Source organism: Falco punctatus (assembly GCF_963210335.1).
Source record: "Falco punctatus genome assembly, chromosome: 8".
Classification (NCBI taxonomy): Eukaryota; Metazoa; Chordata; class Aves; order Falconiformes; family Falconidae; genus Falco; species Falco punctatus.
Window position 1 is genome coordinate 23,162,459 of NC_137588.1, and position 22,951 is coordinate 23,185,409.

The 22,951-nt window shown below is 38.0% G+C and overlaps 1 protein-coding gene across 13 annotated transcripts in view; it reads left to right on the forward strand.

Moving 5' to 3' along the window:
* The window catches only part of COBLL1 (cordon-bleu WH2 repeat protein like 1), an 87,790-nt gene that overhangs the window by 2,367 nt on the left and 62,472 nt on the right, over positions 1-22,951 (forward strand). For 2 of the 13 annotated variants that reach the window (XM_080399092.1, XM_080399095.1), the window contains exon 2: positions 12,803-12,865. The exons of 6 other annotated variants lie outside the window; for them this stretch is intronic. In XM_080399092.1, coding sequence (XP_080255218.1) covers positions 12,803-12,865 — 63 coding nt within the window. Of the gene's footprint in view, positions 1-3,942; positions 4,618-9,982; positions 10,205-12,802; positions 12,866-20,406; positions 20,458-22,951 lie in introns of those variants that run through there. 5 more of the 13 variants (XM_080399094.1, XM_080399088.1, XM_080399098.1 and 2 more) reach the window with 5 other exon arrangements.

Here is a 22,951-nt window from a genome sequence, read left to right on the forward strand (position 1 = left end):
ATGCAAAAGTATTAATTGGATTTCTGACCAAGTGACTGCAGGGCAGGCGGGTGCACCTGGTGGTGGGTCAGGTCCCTGTGGTGTTTGCAGTAGCGATCAGTTCGGATGGGAGCTGTGGCTGTAGAGAATGTGGAAGGCTCATGGAGGAGTGGGATTTATTCACGTAGGGCCTTGTGGAAGTGCCACATTCACGTATGGCCATTGAGAAATAAAGTGGATATTGACTGAATGGCTAAAACAGCACGTTTTGGAAGTCCGCAGTTTTACTTGTGGGCAGGGACGTGAAAACAAGCACAAAAGCACAATTAAGATTTTGGTTGTTCTGACAGTTTCTCTAGGCCTGTTGCTTGCCATGAAGCTGTTGGTTACGCTGGATTTTGGCTGCTGCTTGACTTACTAAGTCAGGAAAAATAGTTTGTTCCCTTAATGTGACTTCAAGCATCTGTCAGCATTCATGTCTCTGTTCTAAAAAACACGTAGCTAACAGCAGTTCTCCTTTGCATAATCCTGCAGATATATTTTCAGGCCTTTTATCATCTGTTCCTATGTAATTTGGTACTTAGGAAATCAGTTTACCATTCCTTTCTTGTTACAACAGGAGTTCTTTATTGGCAGTCTTAATTATTTCCTGAAGATAGGCTCATTTGCTCATCGAAACGCTGGATCTGAGGAAAAAAATCTGGATATACCAGCAAAAACGGCAACTCCCAGTTTACTGAAAATGATCCACAGATATGTTTTTGAAGAGTAAGCAGTACTGTAATTCTCTCCCTGAGACATAGGAAAAATTGTGCAATCTGAGAAGAATTTCAGTTGAAATAGCAATTTTCTTTAAATGTATTACCAAATGATGTGACAGTGTGTTACATCTCTTAACTTGTCTAGCCAGGTGGAGAATGCTGTTAATCCACAGCTGAAAGCTGTTTACCAGTGAATGTGTTCTTAAATCACAGTGTGAAGATATGTGGTGTAATTACTGATAACTCTTCACAGCTTAAAAGTCTATTTATGCTAACTGCCAAGAAGGCCAGAGGCGTTAAAGGTGTTTTGTGAGTTTTCAAGCATTGATGTTTATTTAGCCTTGGAACTTCTATATAACCTAATAATCGGTGGCTCTTCAATGTAGAATTTTGTTATCAGTTCTATGGCGACAAGCTTTGGGAAAGGATCCTGTAATTATATGTGAAAGACAATTTTTTTTGCATGCAGAATTATGCTGTCCTATTGAAAAATTGTTTATTAAAACTGGGTGTGGATAAAAATGTTTACTTGGATTTGGGGAAAAATATGCCAGTGCGATTTGCACTGTACAAACAAGGTAAATCAGTAAAGATTTATTAAAAACAGTCTCCGCTGGATATTTTTTTTTTTAATAGGGTGAATAGAAGGTGTGCCCAGTAACTAACTGGAATTTTTGTGGAATATAGTGAATAGGAGGTGTGCCCAGTAACTGGCTGGACATCCCACATAGTTTCTTCTGGTAGCAGAAGAAACTTGGCTGGACCTACTTTTAGGCATTTTATAGCTCATCTATCTTGCCCTGAGTCTGGGCAGCACTCATAATTCTGTGCTCCTGCTAGGCCAGTTGACACAGTCTGCTCCTGTTCGTCACAGAGCTGAATTGGCTTTATGTATTGGCTGCATTACAGGATGATAGGAAAATGTGTGGTTTAATACTTTAAAAAAAATAATGGCTGTGGTTGGTATCCTACCTTTTGAATACAGTTTTCCTGCTGTTGCTGGATAGCAATCATGTACCCTGGAGTAAAAAATTTTTACTTTATCGAGTAGATTTCACTATGTGATACAGGCTTTTATGATGAACAGCTGCATTGTAAATTAATATGCTGTTAAAATATTGGAGCAGATATGGATTTCAGTAAATGGACAGTTGGTTTCCTTTGAAATATTAGAATGCACATTGAGGTTTGCTTTTAATTCAACTCTAATCAGTTCCTGATAATTTTACATTATTTCATTTGTTCCTTTAAATCACATTTAAAGCTGTATGCTTGCTTTCAGAATAACGGCTTCTGGCCTGCTTTACCTAAGCAAAATCCCTTTGTTTTGTCATTTTCTTTTTGTGTCTGATGAAATCTTGCTTAGGAGATACAGCTGGTCTCAAGGGGCTGAAGATCAAGGTGGTTGGGGTGGGGAGGGGGCAGAGCCCAACTGAGCTTTGGTTGTTAGCTTACTGTGAGAAACACTCCTTGTGTGTTTTCCTGCTCCTGTTCCCTGGTTGCTTGGCCCAGTGAATGTATGTGAAAAGTTTAATAAGATCAGGAGAGAAGTCTTTTTTTCCATGGTTAGGGCTGTCTCAGGAATTGAGAGATGTTTTCAGAAAGAAAATAAATTTATCTTTTCTCTTGTGTCTGTAACTGTTGAGTTTTTATCAAATTATTTCCATCAGAATATGGATCTCTGAAGACATCAGCTGTGGCTGTGTTAAGAAGTATCAAGCTTAGAATATTGAGGTGAGCTCTCTTTTTCACGTTGTTGGATGAGCAAGTTCACAACGTTAGCCACAGGTTTGTTCAAGTAAAAGTGAAAGTCCTCCCTGTCCTGGAGTGTGGGATGGGACAGAAGGTGTAGGAATAACTTCAAACCAGGCATTGTATTGCCAAGCCACAGGAGCAGACTGGGTGTGTGTGTGTCTGAATTTGCTCAGTTTGGTGAAATTTAGGTCAGGGCTAAAACTACGTCTTTTTACCTTGCAATGAATTAGCTGTTGCTACTGCTCTGTATACTATGTTATTGTATACACTTATTTATGAACAAATGCAAGACCTTTTGTGCTTGTGGTTAGCACTATCTAGGATCAGAAGTCAGGCTGGGATGGGTCTAACAAGTAGTCTAAACTTAGATGTGCTTTATCTCTTAGACTGAGGAATTCAGGATAAATAATTTGCTCATTTTTTCTCAGCCCCATGACCCTGATGAAGATCAACTAACTGAGCAATAACAAAATGGAAAGAACTTTGAGTATTTGTGACCAGAGTTTGCTGCATGTTTGAAAAGGGGAGTTAGCCACTTCATGGGTGGATGCCCATCAAGAGCCACTTGAATGCTAATAATTCCAGGGGGGTAATTTGCCAGCTGAGTTCTGAACATATATGTAATACTTTGAGGTGATTATGTTGTTCTTCTTAATGTATCTGCCTTAACCAAGGCAACGTCAAACAGTTACATGACACAGAGGTGCCATGAACTGAATGTTGAGTTTAAAAACTGGTCTGATTACTCAAATTTTGTCAAGTCTGAAGTCATAGCTGTGTGCCTATGGAGTAGTCAGTGGTAATGTTCACTGTTGGAGCGTGTTGCTGTGGGAATGAGATCAAGGAAACATCAGGGGGTTGAGGAATGTGGATACTAGGGTGAAAAAATGTGTGGGAGGGTAATACACAAATAGAGAAATCAGCAGAGTTATTTCAAAGCTTTGTCCAAGTCTGATGATATTTTGTGAAAAGCAAAAGTGAGAGCTAGTTGGTGAGGTATCAGAGGCATGTGGGGGGGAAGAAGTGCTTGAGACTGGAAGGTGGGTTTTGGTGTTGTCTTAGGACAGGCTCTTTGTGTTGTTACTAGAGGGTTTTTTTGTTTGTTTTTTTTGTTTGTTTTGGTTTTTTTTTTTTTTTGTGAACTTTAAAGGAGACTACAGTGCTTATGTAAACCTGAAGATCAGCGTTTGTGTTGAGTAGGTGCATCTGTGTTGGGTGGAAGAAGAAAAGAGCCCATTGTAGAGGACTAGAAGCTTAGATTCCAGAGGAAACTGAAGATTTTGACAGGATTCCTGTCCTTTGACAAATAAATTAACTCACTAGGGATATTTTGGTCACAAATAAATGGTTTCTCCTGTAATCTGGCGTAACAAAAAAAAAAACCCAAAACCCCACCACCACCACCCCCCCAAAAAAAAAAAAAAACCAAACCCAAACAAACATCTAAATAGCTCTCCCTTCATGAAGTCCTGTACTGCTTCTGATTTCCTTGACTGTAGCTTGGAAGAAAGTTTCTTCTAGCTTGACTGCTGTTGTTTCTAGCTATGGCTCTTGTAATTTTGTGTATGCTGGGGGCAGCAGATGCCAAGTTATCCACCAGTCATTTGAGTTGCAACAATGTTACACTGCTCAACTAAATATTTTTGTTTTTCTAGCAATTAACAAGTCAATATGATCAGTTGCTCTGTTAATGTAGCGGGTACAAGGAATGCTGGGTGTTCTCTTTTATGGCTGCTTGCAAGTTAAAACAGATCTGATTGTGGTGTGCTTTGCACCTGGCTCTTGCTTCCCCCACAGCTGACCTGCTGCTCTGATTTAAGTTCACACAGCGCTCTGCTGTTGGAGAAGGAGTTGCTCTTTACTATGAGTATTTGCTGTCACTATATACTACTTTAAAACTCAGAGCTGACGTCAAGGTGTTAGAGGATGACAAGAAGCCAAGATGTTGGCTCCTAGGCTCCTGTAGTGTTCTGTGGCCGTGCCCAGTGTTAGCACAATGAAGAGGAAACTCTGACTGTGCAGCATGCAACAATGGAGAGTTCAAGGGGGAAAACCACCCCTGCTGTTTTGAGCTGTAACAAGCAGCTAAAAAGTTGAGGTTTCACCTGAATTCTTTCCTAAGGTAAGGTCCCACAATGAAAAATGCAACTCTTTGTATGAAATTAAACTTAAACATTTATTAACTGGAGTTCCAGTAGATGTGTTCTGGCTTGAAATCTGCATGGTGATGGGCTAGTAGATAAAAGTGCATTTTTTTTCATAGTTTAAGAAATGGGTTTTTTTATGCATGAGAAGTGGAATACCATGTGAATCTTTACAGAATTGGGAATTCCTGGATTAGTTTTTCATTTGCTAGAATGTTTTCCAGTTCAGAAGGGGCATGTACATTTATTTATGTGTGTCTTTTGGTGGTTGTAAATGATTAAAGTGCTGTGGGTGGTTGAAGGATGGATCCCTAATCTATCTATGAAATATGTCCCTTGGGAGCTTGCATATATGTCGACTGAGATGCAAGACTAGGGTTGTCGGGATTGCTATTTTCAGTTAAAGAAAATAGAGCACGTGAATATTTTTAGCTAGGCATAAGCTTTCTTCCATGAGAAAGCATCAGTTTTGTTGGAAGCTTTAGTGTTACAGAGGTTTTCGTTAAAGAAATAGCTCCCAAGCTGGACTTTCTTATCCGTATTTTAAAAACCCTTTCTGCACATTTCTTTGACTTTTATTTCTCTTCTGGAAATATAGCTACTTGGTTTGGAAAACACAGATAAATCTCATTTAAAAACAGACAAGCAAGCAAACCAACCTCTCCTCCACCCCAAACAATGCAAATAATTGCTCTGTGCTAGAAATGTCATGAGCTTGAATTTTTCTCAAATACCAACAATGGTACATTTTGTTCTTTGTCCTATATCTCTCCTATGGAGTGATATGGTCTTAATTAAAAAAAACACCACCACCACTCTGTCTCAAAATAGCAGCATTAGAAATGTGGATATTCTTCTTTAAAATAAGATTTCCTTTAAATTCAATATTCCTGAATATTGATTTACTGTTTTAAAAATCTTGTTATTTTCATGGGCCTTGGTTTCCCATTGGGAATTAATTTTTCATTTTGGTACTTTACATGGCTTTCATGTCAGACCTTCAGGTGGATTTTCTTCCAAAGACTAAGGCTCTGTACATGAGTTTTTAGCAGGTAACTTTTAAATGTTTTGCTGTGGGTAAGGCATAAGCATCTATTTCAGTTGTCCCTATAATACAATTATTGACAAAGTTGCCTGAAGGGACTGCTTTTTCTGTTATTTTCAAAAAATTGATTTTTTTCATTATATGTTGCATCTAATTTGACATTATTTTTTTTCCTAGTTTGATGTGCTGGGGGCTGAATAAAGTGAGTTAAATAAGAATGTCCAAGGATAAGGGACCATCAGTAGGGTAGCAGTGCAAACTCTGGGTTACTGTTGCCCAGATGCTTTTCATGTGTAGGTACCAGGGGAATTAGAAGGACAAGAGGGAAGAATACAGTTTGACAAACTTGGCATTTGTCATTTATTATTTTGCCGTGTGTTTAAGTATCATTGTATTGCTCTTTTGTAAAACCCAGTGCAGTCCCTTCTGTACTGTCAAACTAGACTGACTAAACAACTGGATGTAATGCTGCAGGTAGAAGTTAATCTACTACTGAGGTGTCTGTTGTTTGACTATTCTTGTGACAGAAATGCTGAAAGCATTTTTTACTTGGGAGGAATAATGTTTTGCCTTTCAATCTAGTAAAAGAAATAAAGGAGCCAAAATGTCTGTTAGTAAGAAAGTTAAGAAAACAAATGTTTATAACTCGTTGTGCTCAGTTGTAACCCCTTCAGGCAAAAATGACGTACATCTTTCTTCGGTAGTAGCTGTGGACTTAAACCTTTTGTTCTTTTCATTAAAAATGCATGTTGTGCAGAATTAAATATGAAACCATTCTGGCTTTGAGAGCATAAAAACTATTTGCATGGATGGATTTTTGTGTGTGTGTGTGTGTGTGGTTTGGTTTGGTGGTTTGTTTTTTTTTTCTTTTTTAGTTCTTCAGTTTGAAAGACAAACAAGGCATTAGTTATTTGAGGGGTGATTGTGTAGTAGCTGAATTTTCCAGAGTGGAATTTCTGATGATTTTCAGGAGTTTGATTGTGTAAAATCACAAATTCAAGCCATAACAGAAATCTGGGCTTTGACTCCTTTTGATTTTTAGTTCAGAAACTTTTAATTCCTCAAAAAACATGTACCACTATGTTGTCCCTAGGTTCTCAAACTTTCATTTCTGAAGAGTTATTGCTTTCTCCATCTATTCTATGAAGTCTCCAGACTCAAACTTTTCTGTATCCTCTGCTGGTCTCTGATTCATGGTCTCTCGCTTCCCCTTGCCTGCAGTTGTGATCCTTTCCTTCCACCCACACTACAAAGCAGCCTTAGTAATTCCATCCTTGGCACCCTCCTTGAGCTATTTTTACCTCATTCAGTTTTTAAAGTACTCACTACTTGGAGAAAGTCTTGTTTTGCTGAATCCTAAACTTTGATGTGCTACTGCTTCTTTCCTAAAAACCTTTCTCCGTAGATCATGCTTAGGAACTTTGACGAATTTTAACAGTTCCTAAGGCACCTTAACTGTAGTGGTTTTGCAGATTTGGAAGGTAAGGTGGACTTTCTCCATTGCTTCATTGTTGGCAGATACTCTGGAAGACAACACTTGGGTTTTGGGTGGGTGTTTGGTTTTAGTTTTGTTTGTTTTTTTCTCTTTATGAGGGGTAGTAGATTTCTTCCTCCTATTACCTTAAACTGTTTTGAAGTGCATGACGCAGTCCTTAAACTCTTTCATAGACTCCTTCTGTTTCTAGCTTTTTGGATTCTGTTTTTTCACATTCTTTTAAATTTTGAGAGTTAAAAAGAACCTGGCCCTTCACATTGGTCCTTCCATCTTTTTTTTTTTTTTTTCCTGTGTCCCATTGTGCCTGTATCTGATTTCTCTTCCCCTGACTTCATGCTGAAACTATAGAGTTGTCTTTTCATAAATGTGGCTTTGTGTTTAAATATTATGTATTGTGTTTTACCTAGGTTAATACATCTTATTCCCTTGTACTTACATGGGTGTGGAGGCTATTTTTGCTACAGCATTTAGAGGGAGAAGGGCTTCCCAGGGCCTTTCATATAAAGCTTTAAGGAGGGGTCATTGGCTGTCTTTGCAGTTGCTGTTTTTGTCTGCTTGCTTATCTGTGGTTGATGCCTTAGACACCACAGGACTTGGAGCTGAGATCTTAAGGCAGCAGTGATAGCTAGAGACATGAAATAGGGTTTATTTTATTATTTTTCTACTTTCAACTAAATCAGAGTTTACTTTCAACTTTGTTGCGACAGTAGCAGTAATTTTCTTAATGTATTAAATGCTGTCCTTCCTCAGAATTGTATATATTGATGTCTGCGTGACAGGTTATCAGGACATTTGTTGTAGAAGTGAACTGATGGAGCAGAGTCAGATGTGTCTTTCTTCCTTCAGCTCCTTAATGCTTCTCTCTTGTTTCTTTTTGGTTAGTTGACTGGGGTTTTTTTGGGAGGTGGTGAGAGGGCTCTGTTTTGCTAACAGATGATATGTACAGGGATCAGAGGATTTTGGAATCTGGGTAACTTTTGGGGTTTGTTTTGATTGCTCTTCTGCAGTGTAGGGCACATATTCCCCCCTCCCCGTAGGTATCGTTGATCTTGACATGTCAGATAATGCTTGTTCAATTTTATAGAAGAGCAAGGTGAAAATCTGGAAGGTATGGAAACCCAAAGCATTTTATAAGCGCTTCTTCACAGCTGATTGTCGATAGTGAGTGGGATAGGAGAGAATCTGAAGTAGCTTGTTTTGGAAAAGTAATAAGGATCTGACATCACTGTCTGAACTGATGGAATCTCTGTCTTATTTCTAAGCATCTTTCTTTGACTGTTCTCATATTTCCACTGCCCAAACATTCTTACAAACTTTCCAGTCATCCTCCCAAAATACACTGCTGTAATGCCTCTTTATCCATAAATCTCAAATGAATAAAGGAGAAGGAGAGAAATGCAATGAATTGTAAATGTGAAATGAAACCTTAAAAACATACAGTGATTTAATTGGGGAAAAAAAAGGGGTTGGTGCTATGATAATTTTAGAAATAGTCAAATCAATAGATTTTTATTTTTACTTTTTGATGGTGTTCTTTAAGATACTGCTTATAGGCTTCTGTCTCTTTTTCTTCCTGCTTGTACTTACCAAAAGTTTTCCTGGATTCTGTAGCTCCAATATGTAAAGCCTGCCAGCTAACGGATTTACAGGATTTTTTTTTTCCTAACGACTGTTTGCCAGCACTTAATCCAGTATAAGTTTTTATGGTAGAATTGAGAATGTTTGGAAATAATGACACATAACATAAATGCTGAAATTTCATCCTGTACAACGCCAAGCAGTATTTTATACACTTTGACTGTAGATGAAGATATTTTAAAATTACTTGGTACCCTGAGTGGTCTTGTGGAAAGATCTGTATGGTGTCTGTCAAAGCTCTGCCCCTCTGCAGAAGGGACAGATGTCCTGCATGCTGTCTCCGCTAGAGATGAAGAACTGGATTTTCCTTCACATTTCCTGAATGAAATCTGTCCACACTCTGACAAGCTGATGCTGCCTCTTCCTGCTCATGGTGCAGAGATCTGTAGTAGGAAATGAAGTGCTCAGTGAATTATTTTGTAAACAAATATTTGTCAGAGTCACTTGGAAGAACTTTAGCAACTTAAGATAGAAATACCCTTGCAAAATCCTACCCTGACTGAGAAATGTGCGGTTAGTTTGTCAACAGCATGCTCTCAAGAGAGGAAAAATGGTTGAGTATCTGAAGAGTTCTGCTATGTGTAAATAAAAGCTCCAAGATCAGAAATAATCATTTTATGATGTTTTAACTTTAATTAAAAAGAAAAAAAAATAGTCTGGAATGCTCTATCTACAGTTACTGGCCTTTCCCGCATCCTGTCACATCGTGTTTCACCTCTCAGTCATACACTGAGAGTGTTTCCTTGAGTCAGCTTGTGGTATCATGTGAATAAATGCTCAGTGTGGTAGGAAGATCTCCAGTCTGTTTGTGCAAGAGCTCGTTGTACTTTATCAAAGGTAGGAAGAGATAGCTAAACATGGCATAACGTTTATTGAAATTGTGAAAATGCAGTTATTAAGCTTAACCCATTAAAAAAAAATTTGGCTTCTGACAGTAAAATGAGAACCATCAGAAAACATGAATCACATCCTCAAACTGACGTCACTGTACCAGTATTATGTACTGTTGTGTTTTTCTGTGGCTTTGATTAACAAATATTTTCAGTTAAATATTGAAGTGGCAGCGAGAAATAAGTAGTTTGGTGACTTTAACGAGAAAGACTGATTCATTCAGAGATCTGGTGCTGGATAGGAATGTTCACTTTCTCCCCGCCCCCCCCTTTTTTTTTTCTTTTTTTTTTTTTTTTTTTTAACAGTAGTAGAATAATTAACAGAGGTTGCATAACTATCTCCTTGGATAATCTAGGTGGTAGGAAGTTTTAGTGTCTGCTTCTGAGTAGGTTTGTGGCTGCTGTTGAGCTGGTGGAATGTTTGTTGCAGCTTGGAGAAGTCAAGCTGTTTGTAATCACAGAAATACACAGAGGTAATTCCTTTTTCTCTTTTTAAGGTAAGGCAATGCTTTTGTTGCTTTAGGCCCTCTTCCCTTGCCTGTATTCACCTTAGGATATTCTTTTAGTTTGGGGATGTTTTTGAAGTGTCGGCTTTGAATTTCTAGATCCAAAGAGAGCCTTTCTGCTTTAAGCTAGCACTGTTGGTAGTGACTTTATATCCATGTAATAACATGACAATGACCAGATTTTTTATAGTTTTTTTGTGTGTCAAAAGAACAGCCGGATGGCCATCAGCCACAACTTGAATTTCTTCTCTGATGTGAAGCCAGAGCTTTCCATGGTTTTCCTCCTTTGGGTGATGTTCGAAACCCAACCCTTACTTGCTGAGAGAAAGAAAATGTGGCACTTAGGAGAGGTCAGTGGGGTTTTGGATTACTGGCATTTAGAGTTTTACTGGGTATAGTGAGGGTGGACCTTTCAATTTCACAGAGTTTGCAGCTGAATTTTAACGCTCTCTTGTTTGTGTCTCTTTCTGCTTCTATCATCTGTGTAGATAGCTGCCCGTGAGCTTTTTTTCCAGATTCACTGACTCCTCTGCTTTTCAGCATGCGAACTTTAGTTTTATAACAACATTCTGTGAAGCACTGACCTACTGCAGTTAAGTTTGGGGAAATTTGAACAAATTTTGAAGACATTTTATCAAATGAACTATCTGTAGCTTGTCCCTGGCATAGCTTCTACCACTGAGGATGAGAGCTGAAACTTTGGTCTAGCTATCTACACATCTTGTCACTGAAGCTTCTGTTGCTGTAGCTGTGTTGGTGGTAATTTTGCCTATTCTTTACCCCACCACCCCACCTCCAGGCCTTTTTTGCCCACTGTAGACAAATTCAAGGTTCTCTAGTGCCCTTTAATCAGGGTCAACACTTTCTAATTAAGAAGTTTGCACTATATTGATGTTAGTAATTGCCTTTTTGTTTCCACTGGCATTCTGCTGGAGTGCTACTTGCCACTTGCTTGAAGGTAAATCAGTAAAAAATGTGGGTGACTTATAACTAGTGAAGCATAACTCATTTCATAAGTTTTTAGTGACTTAATGTATTCAACAAGCAATGTTTTCTTCTAAAACTGTTTTGAACAAGTACAGTGGTTAACAGTTAAGCAGTCTTGGTCTTTTTCTAAAGTATGACAACATGTCAATGGCATGTTCATGAGTTACTGCATGGTTACAGAATAGGAGCGTGTAAATCAAAATGCGATTTGGCTGGTAGGAATGTGGAGAATACTGGATTTCTGACAATATTCTGACTGTTGTGATGGCACAGGAGAAGTATGAAATATTTGAAATAATCTGAGAGGTATCTAATAAAAAGAAAAATCAATACATACATTCTTTTAAGCATTTTACAGAGATTCTGTGTTATACCCAGGGAGCACTTACAGAAATAGTTTCAGATCTCAGGAATGTGTGTGTGTGTTTTAAGGGCTTTATGAGATTTTACAGCTTAGATCATTCTTGCAGTATTTCTGTCCTTTCCTCTGAAAACCATAAAGTAAGAAAATCCTCTTCCTCTGAGTTTTCTTTGGAGTTTTTAAATGACTTCCTGGGTGGGAGAATATTACTTTTTTTTAGTTAATATTTAGAAACTAAGTCACATTGTTTCAAAGCACTTTGGCTACTTCTATATACTCTGTAGATCAGGTAGGCACCATATTAGAATTTTCAGAAGGAAAGACCCAGAAAGTTTGAAATGCTGCTAAATTGGAGGGTGCCCTCTCCCATAATGAAAAGGCGTTCAGTTATAGGAACTCTGATAAATAAAGCCTGTAGACTAACTGCCCATCTGTACTTTTAAGATGAAAACAGGATGTTGGTTGTATTGCTGGAGGACTACTGTATAAATCAAAGGATATGCTATTATTTCTGGGTAAGGAAGCTGTACTCCCTTAGAGTAGTTCTGTATATAAAAGAATGGTAATTGCCATGCTTATCAAGGACTGGCAGCTCTCCTTTGCTAATTGTGACCTGGTGAATCCACCTCTTGTTCATGACTTAGAACAAAACGTTGCCAGTTATTTTAATCCCCTATTCAATAGGACAAACAGAATGTGGTTATTTTTATCTCTTTATGGTTCCTTAGATTATACAAATAGAAAACCCCTTTCCTCTATTCAAGCCAAAGGTGGTTTACCAAGAGGGATGTGGGTCGTTTCCCCAGTGCCCGTTAAATCCTGCTGGTTCAAGTTGTGTCCACTTAGTCATGTCACCTGGAAGTGGCCACATGGCTTTCTCCCCTCGCTGATGTCTGATTATTTCCTTCTGCTAATTGTGGTGGTTTTTTGTTTGTTTGTTTTATTATTATTCACTTCTAGCCCCTTTACATTTTTGTTTGATAGGCTAAGCTGTTTTTTGTTTATTCTCAGAAGGAGCACTTCTCTGCACCTGTTGCACTCTGTGTGCTGTTGTACTGTTCCTCAATGCCGACTAGAATGATGTTGCCTTTAACTTTCTTTTTAAAATTGATTTTATAGTTAAACCACAAGTTTGTATGCTTCTAACCATTTTATCCAAATACACTTTCTCTCTTTAGGAAGGAAATGTGTCAGATTACTTTTCTGCTTTTGTTTTCCACCAGCTTATTTTTCTTTTTCAGAGAAATCATAGAACTGTTTGGGTTGGAAGAGACCTTTGAAGATCATCTAGTCCAGCCCCCAAGGTAGATCTGCAGTACACTTGTAGGATAGTCTAGATTGTTATTTAAGAAATGTAAGTTTTTCTTAGGCAGAAGTAGCTGAATCTGGAACAACAATAAGTGCATGGATAAATGTTAAATTGATGATCCTGTAATATTACATGTGTTTTTATAGAAAAATTTTTGGGATGAGTCCTCAAAATGAGAACTGTTTTGGTAGAGTCGTTTTAGCATAGTTGTTTACACTGGTTAGTATAGAGCTGTCAGCCTCTCAGTATTTGTACTCAAGTGCAGAGTTAGCCTCCCTGCAGGAAGACTCCTGACCGTGAATCAGATTTGAAACAAGCCCATGCTGCTGATGCCTAGATGGTAGAGGAACGGTCTGATAAGAAAGTGAGAAGGTGGCAATGGTAAGTCAGTTGTGCAGGACTGTAAGGGAAAGCAGACACGCTTCACTCCTGAAAGAATCTTCACTCTGGAAGCCTTACATCATAAACTTAATATTGTTTTAATATTGATTTTACATTATACTGAATTATAAATTAATCTTTCAGATTAATAATTTTCTTGAAGTTTGATATGCAGAGTGACTTTTCTGTTGTTCACTATCACTTATCTACAGTTCCCTGAAGTTCTGTGAAAGGTGTTGCAGGAGCTGTTCAGGCTCACGTAACAGGTCATTGTAATACCTAAGGAAAAATATGCCTATAATGTAATGTTCTGAAAGATGTTTCAGTTTTGTTCAGATGGTAACACATTTGCAATAGCAGCTTCTTTAAAGGGCTACATAGTGCTGTTATTTTGGAACACTACTCATTACTCCTATAAATTTTCGCAGCTGAGAGAACTGGTTGTGTTAGGTTAAACAAGCTACACTCCCCGTGGTTGAGCTGTTTTCTGAATCACACTTACATGGCCACAGATAGCTACTGGAACACTTTCTGTCATTTTTTTTAACATAAATGCTGATGGAATAACTTCAGATTTAAAACTGGAATATAATTATGCCAATATCAATTAACAGATATATTTTTGAAGAAGTAAGGCCTCGCTAATCTGCTGCTTTCTGCTTTTTCACAGGGGTGGATTAGGAGGCAGAAGTCTCAAAATCTCGAATTTATTTCACGTCTATACTAAATAGTTATATGAATTAATCAGGAGTGAAGTCTTTTTGTTGAAACACAATGAGTTCTGTAGTAGAGATTGAATCGTATCAGAGGTACTTGGGAGGATACTGTATGACATGTAGAGATATGGGATTTCTATGGAGGGAGAACCTTTTCTGAGGCCACAAACTAGTTTATATGAAAACATATTTATCAGTTATCAGATGACTTAATGTTTGCAGTCGTTCATCAGATAAGAGTGGCTACTGATTTAGGGTAGACCAGTGATTTTGAAAATGCATGTGACTTTTTAGTAGTCATGCCTGTGGTCATTAAAAATAAATCTTAAATTCTAGCTGTTCGTATAAACACATGGCATTCTTTAACAGGCCAGAAGCATGGTTATTGGGAGACATGCTGTGGAATTACCCTGATGTGACCTTTAACTGGTGGATTTGAAAAGCATTAAGCATTATTTGAACTGGTCCAGTACTCTGAAGGCCCCTTAATTATACTGCCAGTGTTATTTTCCTTAAAACTTCCAATGAAGGGGAATGTGTTCTGGAGTGCTTGTCTCAGTTACGTACTCACAGTTTTCACTGTGCAGGTTGTATTGTACCTTAAAATGGTTGTGATTTGTTTGTTTTTTTAAAATTTTAAGCAAGTATCACAACTTTTCACCCACAAAGCAAATAGCTGTTGCTTTTGATTAGTAACTTAAACCTTGGCAAGTATGTAAATTCCTCAGCAGGGCACTGGTCTTGAAGAGCTACTTATGTTCCAGTGAGAAATCTTTTGAACAGATTGCTTTAGAACATGTGATTTTTATTTATTTTTTTAAACTTTTTTCCTGCTTCTGTACTACATTATCTGCACTGATTTACTTCTTTCCTCCAGGAAACACATTTGCATTAAAGATCCGGTCTTCTGTTTATTTTGTTCCTGCTGCTTTTTGCTTCCATGGGGTCCTCTTTGACCTTACAATTAACAGAAAAATAACTGTTATCCTGGGAATTAGATCAAGAAGAAATTAAGTACAAGGGGCTGATGAATTCTGATGAATTCTTTCACTAATCAAGCTTCCATTTTGACACGCAAAGATCCTCAATTATAAAAATAAATAAAAATGTTAAAATAAAACTCTAAGGAGCACATTTTTATAGCGTCTCTAGTGTTTGCTGGAGAGCTTTACAAGTCAGGGATACCACAGGTTTCTATTGTTACACGTTGGCTTTGTCAGCAGAAAAAATCGAGTATATTTGCTGGAAGGTGCTCTATCCTGGCCTGAGCCATTTTTTATTTATCTGATCTGTTTTGGCTAATTGCCTTCTGGGTAGAGTATTTGCATTGTACTGTAGTGTTTCATTGGCCCAGCTGATATAGCCCGACTTGTATTTTAAATTGATTTGCAGATATAAGGGTTCTTGCTGCAGTTATGCAATGTTGAAAGAGTAGTAAGTGTAAGAGATCAGATCGCTCAGTATGCTTTCAAGCTTAATCATGTACAGCAAATCCATTGAAAGAACATTGATAGTTCTGAGGTCTGCTTTGTTTGTTACTTTATATCATATTATGTTGTTATAACTGTTTTGGAAATAAGACTGGTGAGAGATAAAACTGGCATATCAAAGAATTGAAAGGGTTGATTGCAATGTTGTCTGCTTAATGTCTCTTTAAATGGCTAGGCTTGGTAATTTGTCTGATTTGAACATAATAGTGTCAGGTTCGAAAGCAAAGGATGTCAAGAAGGGAAGGAGATGATTTACATCCTTTAGCTTCAATAAGTAGGAGATTCAGATTGGAGTTTTGCTGTACAATATTCAAATTTTTCAGAAAGAGCTACATGATAAAACAGCATGGGGTACCAAGGCCTGCAACTGGATTCTTTGGCAACAAGGCTTCTATGTACGTTTTCCAAAATGTAGGAAAGGGTCTACTCTGTGTTGGCAAACAGCCAGTTTCTTTCAGGATCTACCTGAGTTTTACAATGTACTTGCCTGTTTAAAAAAGCCAAAAACCTTCAGGCTAGTGTCATAAACATGTTCTACTGTACATCCTCAGACTGGACTCTCTTGCTACATACTCAGACTAACCTTAAATTCTGGTTAGAAGACCAGAGGTAACAATAGCAAGCCCTAGCATTGGTGAATATGTGGAGTTTTGTTTCATTGTGCTGATGAAATTACTCTATCCACTCTTCCATCCATCTGTGTTTGTTTGTGCCATATAAGCAAGAGTATGTTTTGCTGGTGAAAGGATCTAATTCTAAATACTACTAGAATCACTGTTTACTTGTTCGACTCGTTCTGTTGATTTATATGTACTTACATATACTTACATATGAGCACTCACTGACAGTTTTTGAGTTCAAGCATTTTCCTCTGCGTTACAGAGCTTCATCTTTCAAGTTCTGCTATTTTCAGATAACAATGTTGTATATCTTGTCACTGTTGGTAGTTGCCAACAGTAGAAATAATCTGCCAAATGTTAAAATAATGCTGATTACACACTTTTCTTAACACAATGCCTAAAGAAAGCTAATTGTCTTGAATTATAAGTACATAAACCCGTATGCTCAGTATACATATTCTTCAGGAATCTGCGGTTACAGCTGTCACTGACCACAGCATGGAGCTACACATAAGCTCAAGAATAGTAGCACATTGTTCTAGTTTCAATTTTTGTTCTTGTTCACTTCAAGCCCCCTCACATAAGAAGTGCGGCTGGCTGGGACTTCCAGCCAGCATTACCCAGTGCAATGTTGTGGGTTTACCCGCTACGAGCAAGCAGGTACAATTTCCTGTCTTCTTTAAAAAAGAAAATCAAAGTAATATGAACAGGAGTGGACTCTATGATCTTAAGGTTTTTTTTCAACCTAAATGATTCTATGATTCTGTCTTTTCCATCACTAGTCACCTAGCTGCATCACTTGGCATCAGTTGTGATAATGTTATGCAGCCATGTAATGGGCTGAAAAAGACCAGAGGAAAGACAGAGAAATGATAGCTTGGCCTAGCTGTAAACTTCATCTTTCCATTTTTCTCAGACACTTAATGTCATTGTTACGGTTCTTAGCTTTTGACAGCTGCCTGGTATCCTTATTAGCCACCTTTGACCCCAGAAGGCTAGTGGTATCAAATATTTTAAAAGAGTGCTGGATCATACTTAAACTTATGGTTTAAATAAATGTTTCATGTTATCTGCAGTGTTACTGTGACAGATGTGTCCCCTGTTCAACCATGTTTCGCATCAGTGGATAAGGAGAAAATAGAATTATGAGACTAAAAATGATGCTGAGCTTGAGGAATTGTGTGACTGCACACACAGGAATAGTGCACTGGTGCAAAGTGTTTTATGAACAACCATTATTTAGTTGTGTTAATTTTTTTGGTTTCTTAGAAAACAGATTCAGCCAGGTTGTTGTGAGTAGTTAGAAGTTATGGTCTAGGAATTCATACCGTGATTAGCAGCGGGATCCAGTGAGACTCTCTAGCCAGTGGCTGGTCCCTGGATATAGAAGATCATGAAAGGTTGGTGGACCTCATGAAGAGGAGGAGGAGGGTGCAGACATCCAGAATCACATTGTCTGTTTCCTCTGTTTACCTACTGCAGTCCCCAATTTGACAGTTGAATTCTGGTACCTCCTAACAGTAAGTTATAGATTGTTCGGTCCTCTATACTTACCTGAAGTGACAAATAAGGCTGTAGCTTATCTTTCTGATCCCTTCTGTGTGTATGAGTCAATGCTAAACCAACTTTGTCTAATAAACTCAATTTGTGGCTGTTCTAGCACTTTCAACACAAACCCACTTACATATTATGATAGCTGCAGTTACATGATTATATCTGTTTTCCATGCATGTTCACTCCCTGGTTCTAATGAAATTATTAAAGAAGTCTTTGTGTATGCAGGCTATGTTTCAAAACTGAGCAGAAATCCAGGAGTGGAAATACCTTTTTTGATCCATTATGTAATCTTGATAGCTGTTATTAATCTCCCTTTTCAGTAGATGATTAAAATACATCTATTTCCACTAGAAAAATGGGGAAAGCTTGCATGAGTTTTAGTCGTATGTCAGCAAATGACAGAGACAAGATTGTTGTAGTGTGATATGGTTTCTACAACATAGTTTTTGGACTCATCCTGGGAGTGATCTGATGATAATTGTCACCTGTCAAAACTTTCTGATTTGGCAGAATTTGTACTCATAAGATACTCCTGGTACTGTTCAGTGAAACAGGAGCATTGTATGATTTTTAGCTTATGCTGTCAAGCATACCATACTAGCAATACAGATATTTTTGTCTTGTCTGGATTTTTTTTTGATGATGCGGTAATTGGTTGTTCTTTTAAAGGAAGACATTTGTGTTCCAAAAACAAATGACACACACAGCTGTGTAGCCAAGTGACCTAGAGAAAATGAGTTCCCATGATCTATGTGTATGTGCAAGTGATGGGGACCAGAGCTTGTTCTTTGTCCAGTAGTTCAGTTGTGCATGGCCTCAAGGGAATATGTGGCAGTGTTCCTTGTACTATTAACTTTCTGTGGGAATGTAAGAATGTATCTCACAGTGCTGGCTAGGAGTAGTTGTGTGGAGTATTTTGTTTTGCTGTTTTAAATTTGTTTTCTACATTGCTGTGGGTTGTATAGAAATTTGGGCTATATATTGATTCCACTTTTGAGGAAGAGTGTAAGATTGTGTGATACTGTAGATGTTACTAATTGGATATAAATGACTTGCATGGCAGTGAGAAAAGCTATGCAGCCATTTGATTTTTGTTCTTTTATGTTCTTGAACAAATACTTGTGTTAAAGGATATTTGAAAAACGAAGGGAACTGTTTAGTCGTCTGCGTAAGTAAATAGATATGAAGTTCTCAGATACCCAAGATGTGAAAACATAGATTTTTTTTGTTTGTTTGTTTGTTTGTTCCACAGTGGATGAGACAGGAATAGGATTGGCAGAATCCTTTCTTTGGTATTTAATTTTTGGGAGTTAATTTTAGTGTTTCCTTTTTTTCCTTTTTTTTTTTTAAAAAAAAAAAAAAAAAGTGTGTGTTTGTATATAACATCTCATCTAGAATTGAAAAGTTTGTAATAGCAGATCATAGACAAAGTGCTGTTCAAGTTACTAAAGACCAACTAGGTAAGCTTAATGCATTGGTTAGTTTTGGAATTATGATTAGCAACTTGATTATTGGCAATATGATTAGCGATTTAATTGCATAGGGTTACTAGTGCCATCCTGAGGCGTTATTCTAAACTTGTGCAGAATATGTACAAATTAACTATGAACACTTCTCTGCCGTAAGGAAATGGAAAAACAAGAAAACAGAACTCAAACAGAAGACATGCTAGTTACTACTTCCATATACCTTATTACACACAGCTTTCTCAGAAGCTATACTTTTAAGGGTATGGCCTTAACGAGCAAAGTACCTGCTTCCTCAGTTTGTCTAGTTTCATTTAGCTTTCCATGAATAATGGTATAGGTGGCAATAGAGGTGGACATAAAACCTATTTGAGGCACTATATGAGATTGTATCCAGTGTGTCTTTTAAGCTTAAATAATTAATTTTATTTAGAATGGACCTCACTTTCGTTAGTTGCATCAGCACATGACCTTGCTGTGTTACATGTAAACAGTGTCATAGTTGATGTAACTGATGAACTGGGAAGTTACTGTATGAAGTGGTGAAAGTATAGTTACTCCCTGTCTACAGGCAAACGCTTCAGCAGAAGCCCCTGCTTTCCAACCCAAACAGAGAAAATAATAATAGCTAGATCTTTTCAGTAGTAAGTATTTCCCCCTGTGTTTTGTTGGTGGTTTTTTTTGTCTCTTAAATACTTTTCTACTAAATATATTATTTTTAAGAAATGCTGACTCCAGGCATTGAGGTTTTGATACCAAAATCAATATATTTTACCAGGTTACTAACTTGTTAATTTAGTATTGGTCAGGCACATGTTCTGAAACCATTTATTGGAATGTAGAATGCTTCAGTATACGAGACAGTAAAATATGTCAATAATATGCTCAAATCAAATTTGCAGAGCTTTGGAAATCAGTACTAGTATATCATCATCTGCCCTATCTAATGTTAAAGTACCTGCTATCTTGTCGCATTTCTTTGCCAAAATATTAATATCATGCTATTTAAAAACAAAATAATTTCCACATACCAACAGTTTAAAAAATACAAGCACCGATCTTGTAGTGGAAAGAATGGTTTATAGTTTCTTGGCAGTTGAAACAACTACCAATCCACTCTTGAACTTATGTCTGAGGGATTAAAACTTTCTGTGTTTTAGAATTCTTGCCCTCTGGGGTAAGAATAATGACAGCAGGTGAATTGGTGTTCTAATTTATAATATGATGCAACTGAACTAAAATACAACTTTTTGCTTATTTTAATTTATTTGTAGAAACATGGACAAGGAAGACTGTTACTGTTCATACCTTCAGACTGAACACTTAAAATGATCTAGGACTTCAAGAGACTAAAAAGGTCATGCATAGTCATTTATTATCTGTTAGTTTAAAATCTACTGAAATATCAGGTTTATACCTTGAAGGAACCTTTTGTTTTATAAAGTGGAAAGTAACTGTTGCAATCTTGGATGACCTCCAAATCTCCTTTGAAAATCAGTTTCTTCATTAAATGAACGGGAGTAGGTTTTCTTGCAAATGTTTTGGCTTTTAACTCAAATGCCAGGGATTTGAAATTTGGGGGAGAAGCTACCAACAAAGCAGATTAAATAGACTGCTAAGTCTAGCTTTGAAATACTGCTGTAGTAAGTCTTCTGTTTTGGATAGAAAGTTGTTTGATTCTTTTATACATGAGAATGAAAATGTTTTAAAAAGGATGTGGTAGGGCTGAATGTAGTATTAAGGCTTTTTCACAGACATTCATTCATTTTCTCATAAGTTAATACTGTCTGTCCTTTCAGAGGAGAACTGTTTAGAGATTTTGCCATCTCAACTTTGATAAAAAGTTGTGGTGTGAAGCAAATTCTTTATTTTTTTATGAAAATGCACATGCTTTATGCAGATTTTTTCTTAATTCATTTCAGAATGAACTGACAACCCCCAAATATGTATCAATTATTAGAGCACCTTTACAACAGCGTTCTTGTGTTCATGTTCTTAAATACCATTTAATGAATTTGTAAAATCTCCTGGTATCTCTGCAGTAGAGTACCTTTTTTAAGATGTGATTCATATTCCAGGGATGTTTGTGGCTGGACAATGCAGTGCTTGAAAAACTAATGAACCAGTCTGCTGCTTTATACAGATGGGATTAGATATGCTCTGATTTGCCTGGAAAAGAGTAAGAAGCCAAATAGTTTCACAATATAGCCTACCTGCAGTGCCACCCTGTGGCTTTTATTTTCATGGCTTCTCTTAAAACTAACCAGTTTCTGTTCCCTCATCCCCAGCTGGAAGATTACTTGTGAACTTCTAAACTCTCTGTATTTGTGACTGCAGACCTGGTCTAACCAGGACAGTACAGCACATTTCTTTGCCTAACTTTTGTGAGATGGCATTATTTTTGTCCCTGCTGAAACCTGCTTAGATGGAGAACCAGAAAGAGGATTCCTGAGCAATATTGGTTCGTTCATGTACTGCATCAAATTGCTAAGCAATGGATGGTTTGGTCATTGAAATGGAAAGATCACATTGGAGCTGGAAAGCAAAAAATGTGTCAATTCACAGTAGTAACTTGAAGGAGCGTGTTAACTGGTCTGATCTGTTCCAGCAGTGCTACGTATGCATATGGTTTATTTCCAAGTAGTCAGTTTTCTAGAAAGATGGTTTCATTTTAAAATTAGACTGTCTAGGTAGATGCAGCATTTCTTGTGGAGATAGTTGATATTATTTTGCATTCAAGACATCTGCATTTTTGTTGACTTTAACTGAAGGATGTCAGAGGGACTTTGCTCTTAAAAGCAGCATTATGCTTTGAGGGATATGTTGTGCTTTGCCTTGCACCATTTTGAAGAGTTGCTCAAATCCTGGTGGGGTAGGTACCTTCAGGTTTAAGACTGTGGTTTTCATGTATAGAAAGTAATAGAATTTTGAGGATATTTCATGCCAAGTAAATATATAGGAGGGAACTTTCCAGCACTTCACCTGCCTGGCCTACCTTGAAGAGCAGAACCTCTTTTCTTCCTCACAGCCAGCTTAGTTTTAGCACCATCTCTGGATGAAAGGCAGGGTTTTTCCTGTCGGTCTTTTCTTCCTGCCTTTCTGGCAGGGAACAGAACAGACTTTCTTGCCCCTTCTGCTTACGTGGCAGCAGTAACATCATCATTGAGTGCAGGTGTTGGCAGCAGCTCGCTGTCCCACCTCTGCAGCCCACGCTGTCCCACCTCTGCAGCCCACGCTGTCCCACCTCTGCAGCCCACGCTGTCCCACCTCTGCAGCCCACGCTGTCCCACCTCTGCAGCCCACGCTGTCCCACCTCTGCAGCCCACGCTGTCCCACCTCTGCAGCCCACGCTGTCCCACCTCTGCAGCCCACGCTGTCCCACCTCTGCAGCCCACGCTGTCCCACCTCTGCAGCCCACACTGTCCCCAGTGTACCAAAACCCGACGGGGCACTCCCTAGTCCAAGGAGAGTGTTTGGCTATATTTTTGAGTGTTTAAAATAGGTGCTTTTAATGTTTGAAGAGTTTTTATTGTAATGCTTTGAACATGCTTTCAGTATTTTCTTGCTACAGAAGTAGTTACTTCATGAAATAAACTTTCTATGGTTTCGTTGCTCTGCTGCTGCTGCCTCAGTTTCCTGGCTTTTGCAGCGCACCCGCTGCCTGCCGCGGGGCTACCCGTGCTGCGCGGAGGCTGGGCCAGTGACTAAGGGGACAAGTCGAGTCTGGGCTAGCAAAGCCTTGGTATGTGTTAATCGGGCACTTCTGGACTTCGGCATCTTCACTAAGGTCTTTCTATTTTTCTATAATAAAAATGAAAAATGCGAGAGCATGGTGAGTATCAAGCTGTGTA